General features: G+C 37.8%; 2 protein-coding genes across 4 annotated transcripts; one reads left to right on the top strand and one right to left on the bottom strand.

Moving 5' to 3' along the window:
• Positions 1–16: 16 nt before the first annotated feature.
• Positions 17–8,487, bottom strand: LOC127412930 (troponin I, fast skeletal muscle-like). Of its 2 annotated transcripts, none has more exons than XM_051649671.1 (8): positions 8,435–8,487; positions 6,372–6,522; positions 4,075–4,142; positions 3,918–3,954; positions 3,696–3,824; positions 2,800–2,889; positions 2,528–2,704; positions 17–307 (listed from the first exon to the last, which is right to left on the bottom strand). In XM_051649671.1, exons 1-8 carry the CDS (start codon positions 8,470–8,472, stop codon positions 218–220), a joined length of 780 nt encoding a protein of 259 aa, XP_051505631.1. In that variant the 5' UTR covers positions 8,473–8,487; the 3' UTR covers positions 17–217. The 2 variants fall into 2 exon arrangements, with proteins under 2 accessions (XP_051505631.1, XP_051505622.1); XM_051649662.1 differs by lacking the exon at positions 8,435–8,487 and adding an exon at positions 7,351–7,455 and having other exon boundaries at positions 6,372–6,519.
• On the top strand, positions 8,474–27,266 carry slc8b1 (solute carrier family 8 member B1). Of its 2 annotated transcripts, none has more exons than XM_051649653.1 (15): positions 8,474–8,646; positions 11,313–11,465; positions 13,153–13,205; positions 14,100–14,157; positions 15,253–15,358; positions 17,466–17,633; positions 17,864–17,977; positions 18,438–18,497; positions 18,972–19,102; positions 20,886–21,027; positions 24,055–24,176; positions 24,328–24,481; positions 26,454–26,534; positions 26,681–26,745; positions 26,928–27,266. In XM_051649653.1, exons 1-15 carry the CDS (start codon positions 8,602–8,604, stop codon positions 27,114–27,116), a joined length of 1,641 nt encoding a protein of 546 aa, XP_051505613.1. In that variant the 5' UTR covers positions 8,474–8,601; the 3' UTR covers positions 27,117–27,266. The 2 variants fall into 2 exon arrangements, with proteins under 2 accessions (XP_051505613.1, XP_051505604.1); XM_051649644.1 differs by lacking the exon at positions 8,474–8,646 and adding an exon at positions 10,731–11,117.
• The last annotated feature ends 369 nt before the right edge of the window (positions 27,267–27,635 follow it).

Genomic DNA, 27,635 nt, shown 5'->3' with positions numbered 1-27,635 from the left:
GACCAGATGACACCAGTTTCTTATACAACGTTTATTTGCAATGGTGAGTCCATGAGTCCTTCATGTTGTGTATGAATGAGTTTTATGATAAGTTTAGTTACTTTTGTCTTGGTGAATGTTTAGTTTGAATGCAGAAGCACCTTTTGACAGCAAAACGTGCGGCAGCAACAGAAAGTCCATCAGAAAACAACAATTCCAAAACTGAAATGGCTGCTGTTTAAGCCTCAGATTCAAACATCTTCTTCCTGCCACCCATGCCAGCCTTATCCTCAATGTTCTTACGCCAGTCGCCCACAGCTTCCTTATCCTAAAACAAGCCACACATGAATTGAAGACATTAATATTTTGACATTAGAGAGGGTGCTACACTACCACTGTACTGCCCTGGGAGCTAATTTTTGACACTCAGATTTTTGACAAAAATAATTAATGAAAAATACATGTCTTGAGAACATTCAGACGTTCAAACTTTCGGTTAAAATCTGCCTTTATTATGTAGTTGACCCTTGCCTGAATGTACACCAGTGTGGTTTGATTGACTTGTTTACCCAACACCTATTTTTACATTTTAAAATTCAACAAGTATAAAATTCACAAAGATTATTCTAATTTAAGAGTATTTTAATCTCTATGTTTGAAACCAACATACAAAACCTCTGCTAAAGAAATAACACATGTATAATTGGACTGCTGACTCCGAATCTCATCATTACTCAGATAAAACCCTTGTGACAACTTCTATGTGTGACAGCTAGCCATATATCTCCCCTATACAGTGCATCCGGAAAGTATTCACAGCGCTTCACTTTTTCCACATTTTGTTATGTTACAGCCTTATTCCAAAATGAATTAAATTCATTATTTTCCTCAAAATTCTACAAACAATACCCCATAATGACAACGTGAAAGAAGTTTGTTTGAAATCTTTGCAAATTTATTAAAAATAAAAAATGACATGTACATAAGTATTCACAGCCTTTGCTCAATACTTTGTTGAAGCACCATGGGCACCAATTACAGCCTCAAGTCTTTTTGAGTATGATGCTACAAGCTTGGCACACCTATTTTTGGGCAGTTTCTCCCATTCTTCTTTGCAGGACCTCTTAAGCTCCATCAGGTTGGATGGGGAGCGTTGGTGCACAGCCATTTTCAGATCTCTCCAGAGATGTTCAATTGGGTTCAAGTCTGGGCTCTGGCTGGGAAACTCCAGGACATTCACAGAGTTGTCCCGGAGCCACTCCTTTGTTATCTTGGCTGTGTGCTTAGGGTCATTGTACTGTTGGAAGATGAACCTTCGCCCCAGTCTGAGGTCCAGAGCGCTCTGGAGCAGGTTTTCATCAAGGATGTCTCTGTACATTGCTGCATTCATCTTTCCCTCGATCCTGACTAGACTCCCAGTTCCTGCCGCTGAAAAACATCCCCACAGCACATCATGCTTCACTGTAGGGATGGTATTGGCCAGGTGATGAGCGGTGCCTGGTTTCCTCCAGACATGACGCTTGCCATTCATGCCAAAGAGTTAAATCTTTGTTTCATCAGACCAGAGAATTTTGTTTCTCATGGTCTGAGAGTCCTTTAGGTGCCTTTTGGCAAACTCCAGGTGGGCTGTCATGTGCCTTTTACTGAGGAGTGGCTTCCGTCTGGCCACTCTACCATACAGGCCTGATTGGTGAAGGTTCTCCTCTCTCCACAGAGAAACACTGGAGCTCTGTCAGAGTGACCATCGGGTTCTTGGTCACCTCCCTGACTAAGGCCCTTCTCCCCCGATTGCTCAGTTTGGCCAGGCGGCCAGCTCTAGGAAGAGTCCTGGTGGTTCCAAACTTCTTCCATTTACGGATGATGGAGGCCACTGTGCTCATTGGGACCTTCAATGCTGCAGAAATTTTTCTGTACCCTTCCCCAGATCTGTGCCTCGATACAATCCTGTCTCGGAGGTCTACAGACAATTCCTTGGACTTCATGGCTTGGTTTGTGCTCTGACATGCACTGTTAACTGTGGGACCTTATATAGACAGGTGTGTGCCTTTCTAAATCATGTCCAATCAACTGAATTTACCACAGGTGGACTCCAATCAAGTTGTAGAAACATCTCAAGGATGATCAGTGGAAACAGGATGCACCTGAGCTCAATTTTGAGTGTCATGGCAAAGGCTGTGAATACTTTTGTACATGTGATTTTTTTTTTTTTTCGTTTTTTTTTTTTTAATAAATTTTCAAAGATTTCAAACAAACTTCTTTCACGTTGTCTTTATGGGGTATTGTTTGTAGAATTTTGAGGGAAATAATGAATTTAATCCATTTTGGAATAAGGCTGTAACATAACAAAATGTGGAAAAAGTGAAGCGCTGTGAATACTTTCCGGATGGACTGCATATATCCAAACGGTGTGCGCCTGTGTTCGGCAGGTGAGGTCTTCAGTCTTGGAATTTAAGCTATGAGAGTGGAATATCCTCTCCCTGTTTGTTTTTGTGTGGCAAAATATTACAGTATATGTGTGCTTTTTTTTTTACTGCAGTAGTGCACTCACCTCCTCCTTGACCTCTTTCTTGACTTGTTTGAGGTTGGCTCTCAGGTCCATGGACACCTTGTGTTTGGAGCCCAGCAGAGCCTGTAGCATGGCATCAGCAGACATGCGTACTTTCTTCAGAGCTGGTTTCTTGAATTTACCTTTCAGGTCCTGAACCTTCATCTTTAGATCCTCAATCTACAGAAACACACAATGCCGTTTGCTGAAAATCAAGCCGTCAAACCCACTAAATGAGAAGAGAAATGAGAGAACAAAAACCCTTGATAACAAACCTCTTTGTCACTCTTAGCCACTTTGGCAGCCATGTCATATCTCTCCTCATCCACCACATCGATCTTCTGATGGAGCTGTTTGCAAAAATCCTGAACACAGAGGAGAAACCTTTCATCAGCAAAACACAATGTATATACTGTATGTTTTCTCTCTCTCTCTCTCTCTCTCTCTAACACTTCCTGGTATCTGCATTTATCAGAATAGGGGAAAAAAATGGAAAAACAAATTGAATACTGTCATAATATACAGTGGTCCCAAAAATTATTTGGACAATAAGCCACTTTCTGGTTGTCAAACACTGTCCAAAGTTAATGTGATGAACTACACTTGTGGTTACTCTGCTAGGAAACCTGTGTAAACTTAAGGGAAACTGACTTCATCCACCAAAAATCACCTTCACACCAGCTGGTTAAAAGTAATTAGCTCAATGGCTCAGAAAATGAAGTAAGTTTTAAGAAAATGTCTAGCAGCATTTTTTGCAGGCGCTACTTGCTTTGCTATTTTGTTCTTATCTATGCAATTACATTCACGACCAAAGTGCAGCCATGCAACTCTATGTGGCGCTATTTGACTTATCTATTAGCCAATCGGCTTGCTCACATGTAACATGTTAAGCCAATTGGCTCGATTGGTGTAAGCTGATTGGTCCTTTGATTGGTAATTTTCTAACAGTAGCAAGTCTCCATACTTGCTCTGCAGCAGCAGTGTGGCAGATCTAGTCCTATCAAAATGTCACACCCACATTAACATGCTAAATCTTTCAGAGAGTTGTCATGACTGAAATACATTTAATTGAGGCTTACAGTAAGTGTCCAAATACTTTCTGGGGCTACTGTCAGTTCAAATAGTTTAGCATATATCATGGGTATGTGTGTGTGTTATCATTGCTGTGTACCTGTAGTTCTTGCATAGAGCCAGGCAGAGAGAGAGCAGGGCATTTCTCCTCCATATATTGAACTCTGTCCTCCGCTGACTGCTTTTCCTCAGCTTCCAACAGGTCCTTAGCTATAGCCAGCACCAAACTCTACAACAAACAATAAACATGTGACAAATGCAACCAAAAACTCACAAACCTGTAGAGTTGACAAACTGAACAGACTTAAATGCTTCTGTTTACCTTGAGATTGTGCCGGCGGCTTGAGGTCATCTTTTTTCTGCCATGATATTAGGAGAAAGACAACATATTTCAATAGTTTAGGTTTAGATATGTGTGTTTATGACTATTTGTGTTTGACTTGTAAGGTTTCCAGTTGAAGATGAGTTTACAGACTTACTCAGACATGGTGACAGACTTTCTGTTGTGTTCTGTTACAGGAAATGTAGAGAACGAGGAGAGACTTCCCTATAGAAATGATAGAGATACAGCTAATCAATCAGAGTTGGCCAACTCTACACTAGACTGACATTTATCTGATTTTTCTTTAACATTGTTTCATGTCACACATTGATCAGATGACAAATCTATTCAGCTACACATGTGGTTCTTTGGTGAAGGTCAACTCCAGTATGTTAGACTGATGGCAACAGGAAGTCTTGAAGAAGGGGCTGGATTTCAGTGAAGTAGAATCATTTCAGTCAAAAGCAATAAATGCTCCAGCAAAAAAAAAAAAAAAAAGAAAAAAATATTCTATAGTCACAGTGCTGCCCTCTTGTTGCAGAAACCAAAACTCCTCTCTGCTGCATTTATCACGGATAACACCCCATATTCAGTTACAGCCACTGAGTACTACTATCAACATTAACAACATAAACACTGTAAACTATAGCTATAAAACATTTACTCAATATCTCACTCACAGCCAATCCTCCACACTCAATTACACACTCATTCATAGCACAGAGGACACCCCACCAATCACATACAAGAATATCAACCAGCTGTTTTTGCTTATTACTTATAACTAATGAGTTAATACAATCTGCTCTAAGCCTTGTTGGAGAAAAAACTACATTCAGAATAGCTAACAATGCTTGCAAGGCCACAAAAGAATATAGTGTTAACATTTTAAATTAACTTAGGTTTTAGGATATGGTTGTGTGTAAATTAAATTCTGGATTTGTGCTGTCTGCAGTGTAAATAAATATATGCAAGAAAATGCCACAATCTCAGTTCACTATGTAAATATTACAATAGTGTCTTCATTGTTGATTACATTTTGAATGCTGAACATTTTATCAATGTAAGTAAATGGGAGATTTTCAAACTTCAATCTTACATTTTCAACAAAATAAATAAAAAAATAAAACAATTACTAAAACCAAAAAAGATGGTTTATGCATGTTAAGTGGTTCAGGCTGAATCATTTATAAAATTTAATACTTTGGGTCAGGAATTTAGAAAGGAATATTAATACACTGCTGTCTTGCAAGCACAGTAGAAAAGGATATCAACTGCCCATATGATACAGACAGCTGCTGTACATACATGTGTATCCATAGGTATGTGTTGCCTATATTATTTAGCTGTGTGTGACATAAATGTGAGTGAAATAGAAAGCTAATCTTTATGTGTAAAATTATCCAAAATGGTGTATCCCGAGCAAAGAGCGGGAGACATTAATCAGAAACTTCATCAGGCAATAGATCAATCAGTCATTCTACATTTTTCTTTCAGTATAATCAATATTCTCAAAGCAATACACTGATCAAATATTTCTCACTCTCAAAATCCATATGTCCAGAATTCCTCAAGATCTAAAACTAGACTGTTGCTGTAGTGATAAGCTGAGTGATGGACTGACTGAGGCCTCAGATTTCAGGGTTATTGAAATGTTAGCACATGGTGTTCCCTCAACTCTGCCAAGCCACCCATATTATGTTATCTTGACATTATCTTGATATTTTGCAGGAATTCACAACTCTTAATTAAAATCTCTATTTCTTACTATTCATGAGCCATCACCACTGTGTCACTGAGCAAGGCACATACTGTAACACCATGTGACTGTTACTCACATTGGATAAAAGCAACATGATAAAGACTACTTACCCCAACACTTGCAGCAACACCTCGCTTAGTCATAAAACATACACTTAGGGTATTTTATACTGAAAATTGTAAATAAATACTTAAAAATGCACTAACAGATCTATCTCTTAATATTTCAGTTTCAAGTTTTATTGGTCACATACATAACCATACACAGTACGACATGTAGTGAAATTCTTGGTACGACTTTTCTGCCCACAGTTTACAATAAAATTATATATATATATATATATATATATATGAGTAGAAATAGAAGTAAAAAAACAATAAAATACACAATAAAATAGGAGAAAGAAGAATATTAAATTATATATAAATATACATTGAATATTAAATAATATTAAACATTTGGACAAACATCTGGTGAGCAAATTTACCTTACTAATGACTGAAAACATTTCTCTACTAACTCAGTTCTCATAAAACACTTCCATATAGTCCTCAAAAACACATGTATTCAGTTTGCATACACCACATATACAAAAATGTCATAAAAATCATCCACACTGTCCTCAAAACTCATCCAAAAAGTACACCATTTATAATAGAGTTGAGAAAGTAATGTAACAGACATCATCTCACCTTTAAGAAAATCTGGGCAACAGAATAGACCAGGAACTGCAGGCGGCCTCCGTACTGAAAGAGGGTTTTGATAGCATTCTGTGATGGCTCAGCAAAACTCTTTAACTCTTTATGGAATTGGTGTAGCGCAGACCAATGAGCCTTCAAGCTGCTGAAAGTCAACCGTACCCCTCCCAGTTTTACACACATAAATAACCTTTGCTTTCCAGTTATTATTCTTAATTACATATTTACTTTACTCTCTATCCTAAACAAGTTATTGCACTCCAAAAAGCATAAATCACAACAACAGAGAAATACTCAAACACACAGTACACACACCTGCTAAAACAATCGTTATTAGTGGATCAAAATCACCAGTCAGAAAGGTTTTGATGGTAAGGATGTTGGGTTAGTCAACAATGACTAGATGTCAAATCTTTTGCCTTAAAATAAGCCCATGGATTTGAAGACATGGAATATCAATGTGATTTGACAGATTCAGATATTGTATGAATCATTGATAAAAAAGGATGTTTGGTGCAATATGAATCTCTGATAAAAACAAAAATGTGCAGGGTTGATACAGATCCACATAGCTAAATTTGTGAAATACATTCAATATAATTCATTTTCAAGTGTATGGTACATAATTGGCAGTATACAACAATGAAAACAGATTGTACAAATATTGTACAAAAAATAGTTGTCAACACTGGAACCACAGATACAACACTGAATATCAACTGAGAGTAGAGTGTTTGGAGCAGTCATACAGAACAAAAGAGAGCACATTTCCCTAAATATCTGTAGTATTTGTCATGTATGCTATGTCTCAGTCTTGTCTTGCAGCTCCACATGCTACTATTCTGCTCCTTCCATCCATAAGCAACGTATTTTAAACACCACTGAACTGCAGCAATTGCATAAAATCCTCAGCACGAGCCAAAAATATACTAGTCATCCTCAGAAGAAACTGTATCCATACAGCCTTACTAACCTTTCATTTAGCACACATTTTCCATGTGCTATAGAGACTTTGTGTCCTAACAGTCTTCTAATTCCAAGAGGGAAAGGGAAGAGTGTCAGAGCTGTCATCGACACATGTGTATATGTATGCATGTGAACATATGTGTACGAGTGTGTGCGAGGTGGTTGTGATGTTAGCTGTGTCTTTGTGAATGATCTCATTTTGACGCCCCAATTGGTGCTGCCAGTCCAACCCTTGCATGAACAATCCTGAAATAGTCAAGACATGATGTCAACCAATTTTACAAATGAACACATTTTCACACTGACTCCTCTGCACAAACTAAGTAAATGTTGCAAAGTATGTATTAACTCTGTATTAATTAATTTGACAAGCTCAAGCATCAGTAGCATCACATATCCAGAGCAAAAATCTAATTTCTGACCAAATATGGACGTTTATGCTAAGTTCATGTCTCCAAAAAAAAAATACCAGCAGTAATGTTATGAAAATGCTACAGTGTCATTTTAAAAACATCTTCATCAAAGAAACCTTGGCAATCGTTCCCAGGATCCTGAGGTCCACTGGCATATTTTGTAATAAACAAAACATTCACAGCCCAGACAGAATAACAAACGTGTGTATCTTCTGTCAGATTTCAGTGAAAGCTCTTATGTAGCCGCAACAATGACCTACACTCACCTAACTTACATACCATTACAGCATTAACGATCTGTCACTGAGAAAGAAACACATGTAATAGTTCATTTGATATTTTACAGCTCTAGTTTGCAAAAAAAAAAACAAAACAAAATGACTAGTCCAGAAGAATAAAAGCTATAGAAGTAACCCCACCAATATCCCTACCTATGCATGTGTTTCCATGTTTTAAGGAACTTTTCTACACAATATCATATAGCACATATTTGTTTAACTGTGAAATGTGGTACTTATTACATTGTGCACTCACAAACACACACACACACACACACACACACACACACAAAACAGAAACAAAGAAAGCAAATACACAATTTCAGAATCAGTCACTGTGTAAACCAGAATACTCACAGTGCAGAATAATGAACTGAAATCAGATACTGAAATCATTTACCTGCACTGCAAAACAACTTTGTCTCTCTTATGCTTCATGCATCACAATTTCCATCCAACAAGGACAGAGGGAAACACAGGGAGAGAGTAAGGTGCTCTGAAGTAAAGACAGGATCAAGCTGGGGAGAAAGGAGGAGAAATGAAAAGAAAAGCAAATGAGGAGTGGGGATGAAAGAAATGGTTGAAGCTGTAATCCTATACATAAAGGAACTTGTAAGTAAGGTATAATTGACAACAGACTGTTGAATTATTGAAAAATAATGTGCATTATTTTTATATTATTTATATGGTATATAAATATATATATTATTTATATATTATCATTATACCACGGTTATCACACCTCAAGACATTTTCAGGATTTCATCACTAAAACAGTTTTGTGAGTAGAACTACTTTCTTCCACCACAGATTCAGCGTTTTGCTTTGATACAGCCCAAGCCTTCATTGCAAGTTTGAAAGCGTCACTTTAGAACTTGTAACAGAGGCATGCGCTGCTTTCAAGCACTTACAAGGTATTATGTGTGTGTGTGTGTGTTTGTTTGTGTGTGTGTGTGTGTGTGTGTGTGAGAGAGAGAGAGAGAGAGAGAGAGAGAGAGAGAGAGAGAGAGAGAGAGAGAGAGAGTGTGGGCGTGTTTACTTGCGTCTGTCGCAACTCTCATCAGCTGTAACATTGCGTCAAATTGCGAAGCTGTTAGATTAACTATGCACAGGGCCGTAGCTAATGGGGTGAAAGGTGGTAATGATTCAAGGGTCCCACAGGTCCAGGGGGGTCCAAAACAAATTTTAAACTGTATATTTTCATATGAAAGTGGCCCAGAGCAATATACACACAGGGGTCCCAGAATTCCTTGCTACGGCCCTGACTATACACTTCTCAGCAGCAGGGAGGTAGCATCGGCATTACTGTATAGAGCTTTTCAGTTGCTAATCTGTCACGGGGATGCGTTAACATTAATGCTCTGTGTGTTGTCCCTGAGTGTCTATGTGTGTGCGAATGTGTGGGTGAGACAGAGAGAGAGAGAGAGTGAGAGAGATGCCTTCTGTTTGCAGATGATCTAATGCTGCTGTCGCCCACAAAAGAGGGTCTACAGCAGCATCTAGACCTACTGCACAATGTCTGCAAAACATGGGTCCTGTCAGTTAGCCCCAAAAAAACAAAAATAATGATATTCCGAAAAAGACCTAGTCACCAAGAGCAACACCATAACTTCAAATTAGACAACATGACCTTAGAACACACTCAGAACTACACATACCTTGGAATAAATATCAGCAACACAGGAAACTTCAACAAGGCTGTGATCGACCTGAGAGACAAGGCACGAAAATCTTTTAATGCTATTAAGAACAATATCAAAACTGACATCCCTATCAGAATCTGGCTAAAAATAATTCAGTCGGTTATAGAACCCATGGCACTCTATGGATGTGAAGTCTGGGGCCCACTCACAAACCAAGAGTTCACCAAATGGGACAAACACCCAATAGACACCCTGCAGGCAGAATTCTGCAAAAAATATACTGAGTACAACGAAAAAACCTAATAATGCATGCAGAGCAGAATTAGGACTGTACTCACTAATAATTAAAATGAAAAAAGAGCCATTCAATTCCACGCCCACCTAAAAAATAGTGATACACAAACCCTTCACCACAAAGCCCTTAGATACAAAGAGCTGACCCCAGAGAAAATCAAATATTTCCATTAGAAACACAGTCCCAACTCACTAAAATGACACAATCAAACATAATATGTTTGATATACTGTATGTTCATTTATTGTATAGTTATTTCAATTAAATGCTTTTAAAAGTTATTTTAATGAAGTTTTCAAACTCAAAGTTGTTTTTAGTCTCTCTTATTGAATGCACAAACATGATTATGTTCAATACATTTTAATGAAAAAGTATATATATTGTACGGGTTGCAAGAAGATAGGGGCACCGGAGTGATCAGGGGGCCCCTACCGGTGCCCCTGATCCCACATGCAGCAATCTTAAAAAATGCCATCAACATTGACCTACAGTTCTAGTAGTTACCTAACTTTAAACTGCAAAAGAAAGCAACATTTAAGTATATATATATATATATATATATATATATATATATATATATATATATATATATATATGTATGTATGTATATATATAAATAGTGAAATGTCTCTTTAAGCGAAGGACAGATAAGAGACAGCAAACTTCAGATCGTGACCCTGTTTTTGTAGGAAGTGCTGTAACGACACAGTACATTACACTTCCCATTTTATTGGCACTGAAATTCTCCTATGTCACCGTCAATGTTATTACGTTATTTTAGGTCAAACCAAACATTCTGATTCACAGCATCTAAATATATGGAGACTATCACACTGGAGGACAACAGAGACTCAGAATTCCCAACGCTACTATAATATGCTGTTAAGAAGTAGCTGAATCCAGCAGCCTCGCGTGTACACACAAATAAAGACTTTGCAAAAGCAATGTTGGAACGGTATCTAGCTACAAATGCCTACTGTGCTCTTAATGTTGTTTTGCACCCTTGCTCTGCGATGGGATCATGCCAGCTGCCAGCAATCGGTTTACTCTCTTGCTTATGAGTCAAACACTCAGCGCATGGATCTTGGAAATGTCTGTAGTTCAGATAGTCTTGCTGGGGATGCAGTGGACCGCAATGGGGATGAGGTGTGCTTGACAAAAGATATGATCATAATTTAAAGCATAATAAATTAAAATAAAGATAACGCATGTTTAGATCACCTGTCCTATCATACAGACACTTAAGTTTATTCAGTATGAGATGGATGTAGACCTCATTTATGATACTTTACCATTGAATTGACAATGTTGCACAATTGCATGTGTTGATCTTTGTTGCAGTGTGACGTCGTGATGAACCTGTCTTCTAGTCAGAGATGTGAGTTTGTGAAGAACACACCGGATTGTGCTTCAGATGAAGGATTTATCAATTATCCATGGGTCACCTTTTGCCTGTTCTCACCTCATCTACTGCACCTAATCATCACACTCTGTGTAAGGGCACAAATAGTTCAATAACCAAGCTCACAGTTTAAAGGGATAGTTCACCCAAAAATGAGAACTCTCTCATCATTTACTCACCTTCTTGCCATCACAGATGTGTATGACTTTCTTTATTCTGCAGGACACAAACAAATATTTTTGGAAGAATATTTCAGCTCTGTATATCCATACAATGCAAGTGAATGGTGACCAGAACATTGAAGCTCCAAAAAGCACATAAAGGCAGCATAAAAGTAATCCATACGACTCCATTGTTTTAATCCATGTCTTCTGAAGCAATCCATTTGACTTTTTTCACTGTACATCTCACCATCTTGCAGTCATTACACTTTCTAGTGCTTGACACATGCAAAGAATGCTAGATGGTGCTAGGAAGTGTATTTGAGCTTGAAATCATGATCGTCAAAGAGACTGCTGATGTCAAGATTTATAGTTAAAAAGGAGTTATATGTTGGTCTGTTCTCACCCACACCTATCATATCGTTTCAGAATATATGGATTAAACCACTGGAGTTTGATGGATTACTTTTATGCTGCCTTTGTGTGCTTTTTGGAGCTTCAAACTTTTGGTCACCATTCACTTGCATTGTATGGACCTACAGAGCTGAAATATTCTTCCAAAAATCTTCGTTTGTGTTCAGCAAAATAAAGTTATACACATGTGGAATGGCATGAGGGTGAGTAAATGATGAGAGAATTTAAATGTTTAATTCTATTCTTTATTTACTCATCCTCATGCACTTTCTTTCTTCCATTGAGCACAAAGCAAAACATTGCGGAGAATGTACTAAACGTTTTTTTCTTCTTCTTGCATTTACAATTAATGGAGACTGGAGTTGTCAGGCTTCAAAATGAACCATAAAATATGACTGGTGTACTGTATCACAAGTGTTCTGAAGACATAGGATAGCTTTTTGTGAGAAACCAGCCAAAATGTAAGTGTTTAGACTGAAAATCTCACCCTTGCTCTCCTTGGTGTGTTCATAAGAGTTCATTAGAGAAGTAGCAATTAATCTTTTTTTTAGTCTTTTCAATAAATCATGTGATCTGGTAAAAAAAACAAACAAACAAAAAAAAAACAGTCTGAATGACTGTCTTTAAAAGCCTTTAAAAATGGGACTGATCTGATTCTTCAGTATAACTCACTAACTTGATGATTCGTTTGCAACTGTTTCCAAGTTAACGGCTCACTAGAGGTAAACATTATCAGTGAATAATGACTTTGTCTGTTCCTCACGCAAAGCTATTGCATGAATTCGGAAGACACAAGACATGTCGTAGCACATATCGTATGGACTACTTTTATAATGCTTTAAAGTGCTTTTGCTCCAGTCACCATTTAACTGTAATTGTATGGAATTGACCAGTATTCTTCAAAGTTTATACTTTTGTGTTCCACGAAAGAAAGCCATTCAGGTTAGGAACAACATGAGGCTAGGTAAATAATGACAGAATTTTACATTTTCATTCAGTGAACTGTCCCTTTAACTTTTTAAACAGTTCAGCACATACCCAATAATTTAGCGTGTCTGTTTTGTTTTGTTTTTCCATGGAGAGGGGCAAAATTTTGTTTACATATCCTTTTTAATTCTAATGCTAGTACCAATTATAATTCATTTTCTCTTTTTGTTATTTCTGTTTCCTCCCCTCCCACTCTCTGTCTTTTTTCCCCCATCAGGTTCTCTGGCTGTTTGTGCTGTTCCTTGTTCTTGGGCTGATTGCATCAGACTTGTGAGTTTTAGTGATTGAATGTTTTAAGGGTTATTATAGGTAATCTGCCTGCACATGCAGCTCTTTGGTGGTCACTGCTTCTGAGGACCACCAGATCATTCATATTTACCAACACACTACACTGCTTGTTGTGTAATCATTGATCTGTGGTCATTCAATGTGGCTGAATCAGGTGAAAGTCAGGTGCTGTGTGTGGCTGTAATCTTACAGTTGTTACTTTTAATATCTTTCCAGTCTTCTGCCTGTTTGAGATGACAGTGAGTTTCACTTTTTCACTTTTAAAGGGAATATGGGATGGTGTGTTCCTAGGTTTACATTGCATTCCGACTCCATTATACATTGAATGTTGTTACAGGTTTACATTTGGTCCCTGCAGTCTGTAATGTCCTTAACAATCATTTTTGCACTTTTCTAGCTGATGTGTGATTTTTTTTTTTTTTTTTTTTCAATGTTAAAACTCTTATTAAGCATATCCCAGCTTAATATGTAAACACTGGCTCTTTGGCACTATCAAAACATTATGTAAGAGTCTCTATTCCTTCATGTGACCTCATAGCAATATCAGGAGAGTTGACTCTTCAACCATGACCCTGTCTTTATGGGCATTGTGTTGATATTTACTATGGATGACATGACTGACTTCCCTACTTACTCATGTGACAATGTATTTCATTAATTTGGTGATTTTTCAGATTCCTTTATCTTTGAAAGGTTTTGCTTTTTGAAGAAGCCAGTCAGTTAGTCATTAAGTTGGAAAGTTTATTTAAATGCCTAGCTGTAAAAGAACATACATGTATGATGTGTATTTTGAGCTTTAGTATGAGTATAAAAAAGGTGTGTTGAGTATGTTCTGTGACATGCGTTGTAATGTACTACAATTTTTGTGTTTTGTAGTTTCTGCCCAAACCTCTCAGCCATTTCCTCCACACTAAGACTGACTCATAACGTGGCCGTATCCTTTAAATGAGTGAAACGTGACATGATAGCATTTATGCTGCAGCAGCTTATCCTTTTCATTTGTGTTAATTTTGCTGAGGTCCTTAAGTCCTTATCAACCACAGCACTGTGACAACCAAATGACATATCAAAATAATAGACTGTTAGCAGGTCATATGCCATTAATGTTGGCTTCGGCTCTATGTAGCATGTAGTGGTGTGTGTTGCAATATGTAACCTGTGGAAGTAGTGGCTCTAAAAAAAAAATCTTATATTTTGCTTGCCAAGTATGCTTGAGAAGTAGTGTGTGCATGACTGAGATGTAGTGGTGTGTGTGTGTCTTTTAGAGCAGTGGTTTTCAAAGGGTTTTGCTTTAGGACTCAGATTTTACATTGAATATAAATTGGTGACCCAACCTTTTGTAATCAAAAAATGATCTTAAAATCAAATTGAAATGTAATAATATAACCATGAACTACATTCAGTAGGCAGTCAAAATTTCACTGCACGAAACACATAGTGGTCAGCACAAACCATGTTTGCAAGCAAACCCTTATTTAATGTAGTCTGCTCGCATTTTCTTTTACCTCTTGTAGTTTTGTTCATAGTTTTCAGGGATGGCGACATGTTGCACAGCCTGTCCATGGTGGAATCTGCTTAATTTGGCTGGCTTCTAGGAAGTGACGCATGAATTTGCAGCAAAATGCCATAGACTTTGATTGTACTCGCAGCCTTTGACAGTAAAACAGTAAAAGGTATTGAAAGCATTTTCTCCTCTCCTTTAAAAGTTGATAAGCCTGTTTATTTTTGCCATCCTAACTATGCACAATTACTGTAGATGGTTAGTCGCAGTTTATCATTTGTATTTATCTTTTTTTTTTTGTCCCCTGCAGCCCATTTTTGGGTCGTGACCCCACCAGTTGAGAACCACTGGTTTAGAGGGTGTGTGTGTATTTTTTTTAATTTGTTTTTTTTTTTTATGGCTTTCATTGAGATTGTTCAATCAAATCCTCTTCTGTTTTGGTTCAGAAAGAAACCAATTGGTGCTCCAAAAATTTCTGTGTTTGTCATGTTTTTTAATGTTGTTTTCTTTAACATTGGAGTGGAACAGGGTGTGACATTCCTGGCTTTTGGGAATGGGGCTCCAGATGTGTTTAGTGCCATGGCTGCTTTCTCTCACCCTCAAACAGCTGGCCTTGCCATTGGAGCACTGTTTGGTGAGTGGACAGCACTTGTAACTGCTGTTAAACACACACCAAACCTTCCTACCTTATACACACAGACATCCTGGAAATTATTATTTAAAGGTGAAGTGTGTCATTTCTGTGCAACTAGTGGGGCCGGCAGCATAACAACATTGACCACGTTTACATGCACTTAAGAAAACAGTTTATTCCAGGGTTTTTGCAGAATACGTCATTCTGAATTGTCATGTAAATGAGAATGCTGCCATACATCATATCAGCAAGTCAATACAGCAGAAATAATTCAACATGTCTGGCAGTACAGTGTGTAAATGGAAAAGCACATATGCTATAAAATATACACTTTTATACAAACAAATGTAAAATATTGACTACTGTCCCTCACTTCCACATATATACGTGCTTTTACTTTGGAGGAATCCCAGAGTTTGATATAAGAGGCAAACTCTACTATTGCAGCACAATTCTGCTGCAGGTCACTATGGAATGTTAAGAAAACAAACACAGCAACAACTCTGGAATATCTGGGAATAAAGTGAAGCAACAGAGAATAAAATGGCCAAGTCTTGCCATGCTTGTTGTTTGGTCAAGCGTCGCAAGGAAATTACGTTGTTGTAGAGAAAGCTGCTTACTGGCCGAGCCACATGTATACGGGAGTAAAGAGAGACTATAACACAGTGCATGTAAACGCATATGCTGATTTCGAATCATAAAGGGATAATTCACCTAAAAATATATGATGTCCTTTCTTCAGCAGAACACAATTGAGCAAAAAAAAAAATAGAATAGAAAAATATCTCAGCTCAGTAGGTCCTTATAATGGTTGTGGATGGTAACATGATTTTTGATGCTCCAAAAAGCACAGACAATCAGCATTAATGTCATCCATACAACTCCAGTGGGTAAATGAATGTCTTATAAAGGGATGCGATTGCTTTTGGTGTGAAAAATATCAATATTTAAATACTTTTTAACTATAAATAATTGATTCCATTAAGCAGCAGCATGCGCGTTCACGTGTGACGTATTGCCGTTGGAATGTTCACGTGAGAAGTGACGCATACGCGACACACCCGGAAGACCAGTGCTGTTTACAACTGAGTAGGAGGAACGCTATACAGACCGAACGGCGTAAACAAACTGAAGCAAATTTAAACAAAGAGAAGAGGAGATACAAGTTTTTGCACAGCCATATTTATTTGAACCTGAGTACTCTGACCAGGAGCACAGGTAGATGGAGGAGGCTGGACCAACAAACCTCAGAGAGCTCAGAAGACGTGGTGGTGCACATGTAAGAAATGCCAGGCAATGCCAACAGAGGTAGAGAGCATCTGCTGCAACGAATGGAACGTTGCCATGCCATTGCTGGAAAGACCTTGTGACCTCAGCCCTCTCGTGAACACACATACTGCTGCTTACCGGACGTGATGATTTATAGTCAAAAAGTACTTAAATATTGATCATTTCCGCAACAAAAGCGATCGTATCGCTTTATAAGACATTCATTTAACCACTGGAGTCGTAGGGATGACAGTAATGCTGTTTGTCTGTGCTTTTTGGAGCATCAAAAATCATGTTACTATGCACTTGCATTATAAGGACCAACTGAGCTGAGATATTTTTCTATTTTTCTTCAAATGTGTTCTGCAGAAGAAAGAAAGTCATATACATCTGGGATGGCATGAGGGTGAGTAAATGATGAGAGAATTTTCATTTTTGGGTGAACTATCCCTTTAAGCTTTCTGGTGTCCATGTAAACGAGGCCATTGTCTTAACCGATGGCCCTAATCTGGGGCAGGACTATCTGTTTGTTTTAGAAATAGGAGATTGGGAGGGGGTGTTAGAAACTTTTTTTTTTTTAGCAATACCGTTTGCACACTTTAGCCTTAAGTTTTGTGTGGTACTTTGTGTACCTCTTAAAGATTAATCCACTTCAATAGACATAAATAAAATAATCTATATATTAATGTTTTATTTATTTATTTATACAATTTATTTATTGTATTTTTCAGTGTCATATTTGCCACACATTGACGTATTTTCATTAACATTGAATAAAAATAATTTGTTGCTCTACATGAATTTGGATTTGTTTCCTAATGTGTATATTTCTTTCTAGGTGCGGGGATCTTTGTGACAACAGTTGTTGCTGGGAGCATTGCTCTAGTTAAACCTTTTACTGTGGCGTCCCGTCCATTTCTTCGTGATGTCATATTCTATATGGCTGCTGTGTTTTGGACCTTCACTATCCTCTATAAAGGCCACATTACCTTGGGAGAAGCAGTGGGTCCGATAACCGTTTTCTTTTTCTTTTCTTTTTTTTATGTAATCTGATTGGATTAGATTTTATACATGCTCTTTTCATTCATTCATTCTTTTCATCCCAATTTCTGCAACCTTTACAGTTATACTTTACAGAATCAAGTTTGACTTATTCATAAATTTTTTGGGTAAGAAGTAGCTAAGTTGTCTAACATGTTTCTCTCTCTCCCCCTCTTCTTTTACTCTTTTCTGCAGGGTATCTGGGGCTGTATATTGTATACGTTTTGACTGTGGTTGTGAGTGCATATGTTTACAGTCATCAGAAGCATCAGCTGAATAGCTCAATACAGAGCTCAGATAGAGCACATGGTGAGGAAACTGCAGTCTTTTTCAGAACCAAAAATACATTCACACACCAAAAACTTTTTTACTCTTAAAATTTGATTGCAATTCCTAAATGAAGAGTAATGTTAAAATCTCATGTGCATCTTGATGCAGAAACCTTTGTTAACAGATCAGTGTGTTTTTATTTTTGTTTTATAACCAGGCTGGTCCCATTTGAGGTTTAAATGTCTTTTACAAGAGAGACCTGGCCAATGAAGGCAAAAAACAAATCTATAAAATACAAAAGATACTACATAAATACATAAATCAACAACATGTAAAAACACAATCATTTACAACAATTACAATCACAAGATTCTGTATTGTGACTGTCCTCTCCAAATGCTTACTCTTTAAAGGCTTTTGTGAAGTAGAGGTAATGCTGTTTGACTTGGATCAGTGGGCAGAGATGAATAAATGCTGTTTTTGTTTTTTTGTCTTGTAGAAGATATTCTAAACTCTGATGCATATTGGGAAACTCTGAGTGGAAGCAGACAAGCACACGGTGGGTCACTTCCTCTCAAATGAAAACTATGTGACTGATTTCATTATACATGTGTGTTGTTTTATCTTACATTGTTTTGAACTCCACAGGCTTTCAGCAATATAGGAGTTTTGCTATCATCTGCAACTTGTGTGTGTGTGTGTGTGTGTGTGTGTGTGTGTGTGTGTGTGTGTGTGTGTGTTGGCACCTGCTTGGGTAATTGTGAAAGTGATATAAACTTTTGAGACTTAATTTTGAGGAAGATCTGCATGGTGTGAAATTGTTGTTCTCTGCCTGGACATTTTGTACATAAGTTTATGACTGTGTGCTTCCCTGGCTTTGAAATGTCACTCCTGAATGTTCTATTTCTTTCTTAAATTTAGGCTGCTAGTTTGTGTTTTTCTCTGCATCATTTTTGCATTTATGTTAAATGTGTTTGGTTAATTTGTGTTTGTGTGTATTTGTGTGTAAAAGTGTGTTATGTAAATGTTTTAGATGAAGAGTATGAGCATTTGCTACCTTACACTCAATCAACCACTCAAATCTTCCTGAATGCCATTAACCCGGTGGACAGCCGGAACTGGAGGAGATGGCACTGGAGTGGCAAACTCCTCAAAGTGATCAAGGTGAAAATGTGCACATTCACTTTCATGATTTCATGATTATGCTGTTCCACTCTATAAATGAGGCTTGCAGTAATTTTAATAAACTTGAATTAATTTAATTGAAAGATTGGGTCCAATGTCACTGATAAGAAGAGCATAAACCTGTGTAAATATTCTTATTTAACCCTATAAGCAATGAGGGTGTTTTTAAAGATTTCCTGTGTCAGTGGCATACCCAAAATTATGTGCCATAACTTGACAAAAACAAACCAAAACAAGGAGGGTCAAGTGTTTGGTATCATTGTAAAGAAAACATTTCAAATTTTTTAATGATATACTTAGATTATGATCAATTCTGAGACTGCTGAAAAATCACAAACTTGAGCCACAAATTAACTTCTTTATTTTATTTTTCTGATTTAACATTATATACTGTATCTCAGGTTGTAAATAAGGTGACTGCTTTTGTTTTGTTCCCAATCATGTCACCTGTAACTGACTAAAATTTTGTGTTGATACAATCAAAAGTTATAGCATTACAAAAATTATTTATCCTAGTGTCCAAAAGCCTCTCCAAACAAATAAAACGTAATAATTGTACATAAAAACTAATTACACATGAAAACACAACAATGACTAAAGATTTGTATAGCAAGCAGACATGAATTTAGCCAACTGAGTCATTACTGAGTCTGTGTCATGTACTTGTCGCCATCTCCTGGCGACCATATTTAAGTCACATGTCTCTCTGCCCAAATATGGATGACGTTTTGCACCGATCTGGACCCAATCCGATTGGTTTAGTGTTCCATGACACTACATAATTTCCGATTAAGTCATCTGATCCAGGAAAGCTAATGTGTTTTTAGCCAGATAGCACATTATGTGCTGTGTGAACATTGTGCTTCATGTGGATTACCTATTGATCTATGCATCCAAATACCTTGTGTGTGGACTCGTTTGAAAGAGAATCCAAATAATGTTATGTGATATTTTATGTTCTGTGTATTTTTCGTGAAGTTTTAAGCAAAAACATGGCATATGAGCAACACCTGTTCACATGAAACATAAATGTCAAAGACATATACTTGGCTATTACTTGCTATATTTTTGTCTGAGAGTAAGACAAATAGGCTGGATGTATTGTACTCTGAGAACTTTCCAACGACATATGACACATGACTATATGATGAGTTTGATGTTTTTACTGATTACAATAATATGTACAGTACAAAATTATAATTATCAAAAATTATAATAACGGAACACTTCTGATTTGTCTCCATATCTCAAAGCACTTGTTCAGTGTGACAAGGAGAAGGGCGGGGCCGGGCCATGAACTGCCGCATCCGGCTCGGCCTTATCCCTCTCCTCGGCTGATTAGCCCGATTGGGGGCCGGCCGTGCGCATTCACAGCCCAGCCCATCCTCCTCCTCGTCACATTCAGTTTTGGTCATAATGCTTACATGTATTGTAAAGAAGATCTTCTAAGCTTTCAAACGATACCTATTTTGTGTTGGTCAAGACTGTAGTTAATAATATTTTGATGATTTTTTTTTTCTTGCTGGCCCATCCGAGCTTAAAGGGTTAAAACTTTTAGTATTTTATTGGAAGGCTGAGTTAGAAGGCTATTGCAAGTAACTCCACTTCTGATTGGTGGATGCTAGGAACCTTCCATCCTTGCCTGTGTATTTTTAGTTTGGGGCTTTTTTACAGGAAATATAGTGGAAATGACACAAAGGTATTGTTGTCATCTCTCATGGTCTTGATCCCTCCTTTCCTTCCTGTCTGTCTGACTGTGTAGGTGCCTATAGAAGTGCTGTTGCTGTTGACAATTCCTGTGGTGGACACAGATAAGGAGGATCATAACTGGAAACGCCCTCTTAACTGTCTTCACATAATCACTGGGCCGCTAGTGTGTGTGCTCACTTTCCAGTCTGGAGCCTGTGAGAGTGCATTTCTTGCATTTCTTTAAACCATGAAAACAAACCAGTTTCACAGCAATCTCATAGTGCTTTAGAGCAATTTGAAAAGTAGAGTTAACATCTTTGCTTACTTAGCCCTTGTTTTCTGATGAGGCAAACAGGAGTAGGGCAGTTCTAACCTTATGTTAACCCTCAAATTGTCATGACTTTACTTGCCCCTGTTGCCTGTTCTGGTAACTGTCAGAGGACCTGAAATTCTTTTTATATATAGAAAGATAAATGTCCATGCAAATAAGTTTTCGTGTTCAGTGTACTACTGTGAAATACATTTGATTGAAACTAAGGATGAAAATCCTTTTATCTACGGCTGTCAATTAATGCGTTAATTTAATGTGATTTATAATATGAAAAATAACACGTTAAAATTAATGAATCATTAATCATGTCCGACTTGTACGTAAATTCCATAAAAAGGAATGATCCTATTATAGAAACAATTCAGCCTTTATGTACCACCTTGATGTATTTGCAAATATCTGACAGAAGGGGGCAGTAAGCGCAAATCCAGCTGTACAGACAACATGCCTTTTTAAAACTACCCATTGCACAAAGGTGCCTGGAATTGTTCCTGGCACCCCCATCCCTAATCCTAACCATATAAAGCCCAAAGTATATTTCGGTTTGATGCGAATGCTTAAGGCCGAAACATACTCTGCGCAAGTACAAGAACGCAGATGCAAGCGCTTGGCCACCGCATTGTCAACAAATGGTCCGGCTGAACATGCTTAATGTGCGTCCTTGCGTTACCATGGTGGGAACAAACCTCAGTACTCAAGGGGGTGATAGAGCTACCTTCAAACATCTGTGCCATTGAACTGCATATGTAATTATTCAGGTAAGTTGCTATAAATATATTGACTTTAACTTACTTGCTCAGCAATATTATCTTCAAACTGTTGCTCCGCCATGACAGTAGCTGACTTATAAGAGAAAACTCACCGTAGAAGTGTACAGTTCACACTGCTCTCTCTATAGCGCCTGTAGGAAACTCTCAGAGAAGACCAGGAGACTCAGGTAAAGCTTCAGCAGGATTCTTTATTGTAGAAGATCAGGAGCATCAGTCTACATGTCAGAACACGCTGTCTAGTGCTGCAGTCATCAAGTCTAACTTAGGGAGGCATACATTGTATTTTATAGGCATTCAGTGGGCAGTCCTTCCAGGTCATAATAAAGTATTCAGGTGAACCTTAAACAAAGAATGCAGTTGAACCCGCCACAGACTGAGGTTTCTCCAGCCCTAATCCAATCAGCATAACTGTATCACTCAGACGGCTTCATTTTCATAGGAATAAGGAAGGGTCCACACCTATGGCAATGCATTTACATTTGACTCAGACATTGACTGAATCATGAACAATGGCCACCAATTCACAGAATGGGGCTGGGGCACCTAGAGCCATCACAGACAAAAGGTGATAGTCTTAGTTGCATGAGAAATACATTTTTATTCACATACACTCTTGTTCAAGTTGACAAACAGGATGCAGCCATGTGTAGACAATCTCACAGAATCACGATATCAAATACCTTGAAAGCCCAATACAATGCGCATCACTTTAGTTTCTCATGTGACGTTATATGAAAGACAGTAGACCACCTGATCTTATAGTGACACTTACATTTGCGATCCCACATGCCCCTTGAGGCAACGTTGAGAATGCAGCGCATAGTTACGTTATCAATTGCAACACATTTCAGAACGTAACGACGCGTGAAATTGTGCTTGCGTTGCAAGATGCGTCTGCGTTCATGTACTTGCATAGAGTACGTTTCGGCCCTTAGCGTCTGCGAATGCTTAGCGTCTTAGCGTACAGTTAAACGCTAGCCTTTCTTAATTCGTATACTTAATTTAACTGTGTGCAAACAGAGTCTGTTGGCACATGCACTCTACAACTGCTATGAGAGACTGCTTAAATGTGAGTTTTGCCACCTTGTAGACTCACTGATTAGTGCAAATATTTCCAGACGCATACTGCACGTTCAGAGTGTGCGCGGTTAGAAAAAAGTATATGCGCGGTTTGAAAAATGGGGCTGCACGCGTTCAGTGCTCGAGCACTCTGCTGATGATGAAATTTGCGTCACACGTCCTGTACGCAGATGCCTAGCGTTCATGTCTGACCGAACAATACTTTGGGCTTAAGGCTGAGTAGCCTGCCAGGAACGATGTCAGGCACCTTTCTCCCATCGCGCATCAAACCAAAGAGAGCAGGCAGATAAGCCTTCTAGAGATGACGCGCTCTTGCATTTAAAAACAACTGGACCAAACACAACAGAACTATGTTTAACAAGACACCGAGCTTATGACTAGAGATGCTGAAAACTAGTGAGACGGGATGCAACCAATGTGAGACGCTCCAAAAGTGTCCGTCTGATGCATGAGTATATAAACCAGCAATTAAAAATAATGCAGATGGATTTAGACCAATTATAGGGTTATGTTTAATGATATGGAAATAAATAAGCAAAATTTTTACTTAAAGCCACTTTTTGAATTGTCTAAATGCTTTTTTTGTCTGCAGCCACAATATACAGCATTTAAATTATGTAATGTGTTTGAATGATCTGTGTTATAATATTTATTACATATAGTTGTATTTATAATTATTTTCTAATTTTCTATTATATGCGATTAATTGCAATTAATTTGCTTAATTAATGGGCACATTATGTAATTAATTTGATTAAAATCTTTTAATCTATTGACAGCCATACTTTTAACCGATCACCGATCGGCCATTAAAGAAATGTTCCGGGTTCAGTACAAGCTAAATTGACAGGATTTGTGGCCTAATGTTTATTACCAAATAAAATAATGTACAGACACAATTTGGTGTACAATTTAGTTCTCATTATAATTGGTTTATTATAAAACAATACTATTTTAACCAATAGTATTGGTCGAACAAATTGTGAATTGTTGGACAATAATTAATTGGTTAACCATCTACAACCCAATTTGAAACAAATGATCCTTCTCTTTCATTCTAGATGGTTTGTACCTCATTCAGGGAGAAGTTCCAGTTTGGGTGCTCACAGTCTGCATTGGAGTCTTCCTCTCTGCCTTAGTCTTCTTCACTACCACAAACGAGCGTCCTCCTGCATATCACTTTGTATGAGTCTTTTGAATTTTTTTTTTTTTTTGTCAGAATATGTGTGCTGCCAACAGCATAAAAGGGCCTCATGCAGTTCATATATATAATATTTACATAAAATGTATACTTAATTTGATAGTCACTACTGTTGTTCTGTTTTTGTGTGCAGCTGTTTTCTCTGTTGGGTTTTGTGGTCAGTGCTCTGTGGATCAGCACTGTGGCATCAGAGATTGTTAGTGTGCTGCACCTGCTGGGTGTTGTTCTCAGTCTCAGCAACACTATACTAGGCCTCACCTTGTTAGCCTGGGGCAACAGCATCGGAGGTATATTCTCACTCACAGATGAGCATATGCAGCACAAAGTCTTCCTATTATTATTATTTCTTCTTGGCCAATAGGGCAGCTCCTGAATGAAAAACAAAGCCATTTTATAATAGTTAGAATGTATTATTTGTTGAGCCTTATTTGAATAGCATAAGATCATTTTCTTTAGAATATTATAATTTATATATATACAGTATATATATATATATATATATATATATATATATATATATATATATATATATATATATACACAGTATATATATATAAATACCCTTGGAGAATTGATAATATATGTACCATTTTTAAAGAAAACATGAGTGAGCAGGCAAAACACATTTCTTTTATTTCTTATGGGATTCATATTCAACTGTAGGTTATAACAGAATGACACAATCATAAAACAAAACATGGCAACAAAGAAAAAAATGAAATGAACCCTGTTCAAAAGTCTGCATACCCTTAGTTCTTAATACTGTGTATTGCCCCCTTTAGCATCAATGACAGCGTGCAGTCTTTTGTAATAGTTGTCTATGAGGCCCCAAATTCTTGCAGGTGGTATAGCTGCCCATTCGTCTTGGCAAAATGCCTCCAGGTCATGCAAAGTCTTTGGTCACCTTGCATGAACTATGCGTTTGAGATCTCCCCAGAGTGGCTCGATGATATTAAGGTCAGGAAACTGTGATGGCCACTCCAGAACCTTCACCTTTTTCTGCTGTAACCACTGGGGGGTCAACTTGGCCTTGTGCTTAGGGTCATTGTCATGCTGGAATGTCCAAGAGCGTCCCATGCGCAGCTTTTGTGCAGAAGAATGCAAACTGTCTGTCAGTATTTTCTGATAACATGCTGCATTCATCTTGCCATCAGTTTTCACAAGATTCCCCGTGCCTTTAGAGCTCACCCTCACCCCCAAAACATCAGTGAGCCACCACCATGCTTCACAGTGGGGATGGTATTCTTTTCACTATAGGCCTTGTTGACCCCTCTCCAAACATAGTGCTTATGGTTGTGACCATAAAGCTCTAGTTTGGTCTCGTCACTCCAAAGGCGTGTCAAGGTGTTGTCAGGCATATTGTTACCAGGCTTTTTTGTGGCATTGGCACAGTAAAGGCTTCTTTCTGGCAACTCGACCATGCAGCTCATTTTTGTTCAAGTATCGTCGTGTTGTGCTCCTTGAAACAACCACACCTTCTTTTTCCAGAGCAGCCTGTATTTCTCCTGAGGTTACCTGTGGGTTTTTCTTTGTATCCCGAACAATTCTTCTGGCAGTTGTGGCTGAAATCTTTCTTGGTCTACCTGACCTTGGCTTGGTATCAAGAGATCCCTGAATTTTCCACTTCTTAATAAGTGATTGAACAGTACTGACTGGCATTTTCAAGGCTTTGGATATCTTTTTATATCCTTTTCTATCTTTATAAAGTTCCATTACCTTGTTACGCAGGTCTTTTGACAGTTCTTTTCTGCTCCCCATGGCTCAGTATCTAGCCTGCTCAGTGCATCCACGTCAGAGCTAACAAACTCATTGACTATTTATACAATGATAAAAAGCCACAGGTGTGGGAAATTAACCTTTAATTGATATTTAAACCTGTGTGTGTCACCTTGTGTGTCTGTAACACGGCCAAACATTCAAGGGTATGTAAACTTTTGATCAGGGCCATTTGGGTGATTTCTGTTACCATTATGATTTAAAAAGGAGCCAAACAACTATGTGATAAATGGCTTCATATGATCACTATCCTTAAATAAAAGACCATTTTTTTGCATGATCAGTCATATTTTCAAAATCAATGCCAAAATTTCTGCCAGGGTATGCAAACTTTTGAGCACAACTGTGTGTATATATATATATATATTATTATTATTTTTTTAAATTATTTTCTTTGTTGAAAGGATCATGCACCAATTGGACAATAATAATAATAATAATTTATTTATTTTTTATCAAAGAAGTATGTGTGTGTTTTCACAGATTGCTTTTCAGATATTACTTTAGCCCATCAGGGTTATCCACGGATGGCCATCGCTGCTTGTTTTGGAGGCATTATCTTTAGTATCCTTTAACCTCTGTATAAAGGTATATAGACTGTATTATTAATATTAAGTTATTTGCAGTATATGCAATAATTTATATCCCAAAGTAAATAACCATTGCCCCATTACCACAGAGAGATCTTTGTATGTCTTTAACCATGTCAGACATGATGTTTGGTGTGGGTCTGGGCTGCCTGCTGCAGATGTTCCATCATAATCACATTGTGATGGTAAGTCTCATGCTCTACATACAAGGTTTCAGCTTTCTCAGATAAGATACATATATCTGGTTACTGCATACAATCCTGAGAACATTGTTACAAGTCTTCCGAGTCAGAATAATGTAAATTTAGTCAGTATGATGGGTGAACTGATGGAGGACGATCTTTGTTGTATTGTATTCTGTGGTAAGCTGGAGCCAGAGGGATCGCTATGCTGGGTTCTTTCAGGAGCGCTGGGTCTCTCTCTGGTCTTCTCCTTCATACTAGTCCCTCTTCAGTGTTTCCACCTGAGCCGAGTCTATGGTGTTTTTCTCCTGATCTTCTACATTGTCTTCCTCCTCATCGCCCTCCTCACAGAGTTTAAGATTGTCCAGTTCTGACTTCAGCAGGAACACTAACCGGACATGTGCCATGACTCATCAAATTTATATGATTATTTTATTTAATATACATTAAATAAATGTATTTTATTTGGGCCAGTAATTTCTTTACACTAGTTAAATGGTCTTTTTAAGCAATGGTACTGTTCAATCATGAGATTAAAATATATATATATATATATAAATGTATTTTATTAAACATAACACTTGCAAATAGCTTTGTGGTGTTGTCTGTTGTTCTTTTACACTGAAAGTATTACGAATGAGAAATGCCTTTGAAACGCTAAGCCTCTACAGAGACAGTTTAGCGGAGACGGACCACTTCTGTTAAAATGTACGGCCAACGGATGTAGAAAGGAAGTCCCGCCTTACAGGTAAAAGAGCCAATCACCTTTTAGAGACAGACACCATCTGTCAATCAACTCGAGAACACGCATGCGCTTTAGCTGAACCAGTCTGAAAAACTTCGTTTATTTATTTATTATTTTTATTTTTTTGCGTGATCTGAGTTAAAGAAGC

The sequence above is a fragment of the Myxocyprinus asiaticus genome, chromosome 2 (assembly GCF_019703515.2).
Source record: "Myxocyprinus asiaticus isolate MX2 ecotype Aquarium Trade chromosome 2, UBuf_Myxa_2, whole genome shotgun sequence".
Lineage (NCBI taxonomy): Eukaryota > Metazoa > Chordata > Actinopteri > Cypriniformes > Catostomidae > Myxocyprinus > Myxocyprinus asiaticus.
The sequence above is the reverse complement of the archived record's forward strand: the minus strand, read 5'-3'. Positions and strand labels throughout refer to the sequence as shown.

Coding starts and splice junctions, on each gene's coding strand:
- LOC127412930 (XM_051649662.1), bottom strand. CDS start 7,448: ATGACAGCTCTGACACTCTTCCCTTTCCCTCTTGGAATTAGAAGACTG. Junction 3,955..4,074: donor AAGTCTGTCACCATGTCTGA/GTAAGTCTGTAA, acceptor ATATCATGGCAG/AAAAAAGATGACCTCAAGCC. Junction 2,705..2,799: donor TGGCTAAGAGTGACAAAGAG/GTTTGTTATCAA, acceptor GTGTTTCTGTAG/ATTGAGGATCTAAAGATGAA.
- slc8b1 (XM_051649644.1), top strand. CDS start 10,941: ATGCCTACTGTGCTCTTAATGTTGTTTTGCACCCTTGCTCTGCGATGG. Junction 15,359..17,465: donor TGCCATTGGAGCACTGTTTG/GTGAGTGGACAG, acceptor ATTTCTTTCTAG/GTGCGGGGATCTTTGTGACA. Junction 26,535..26,680: donor TTTTGGAGGCATTATCTTTA/GTATCCTTTAAC, acceptor TAACCATGTCAG/ACATGATGTTTGGTGTGGGT.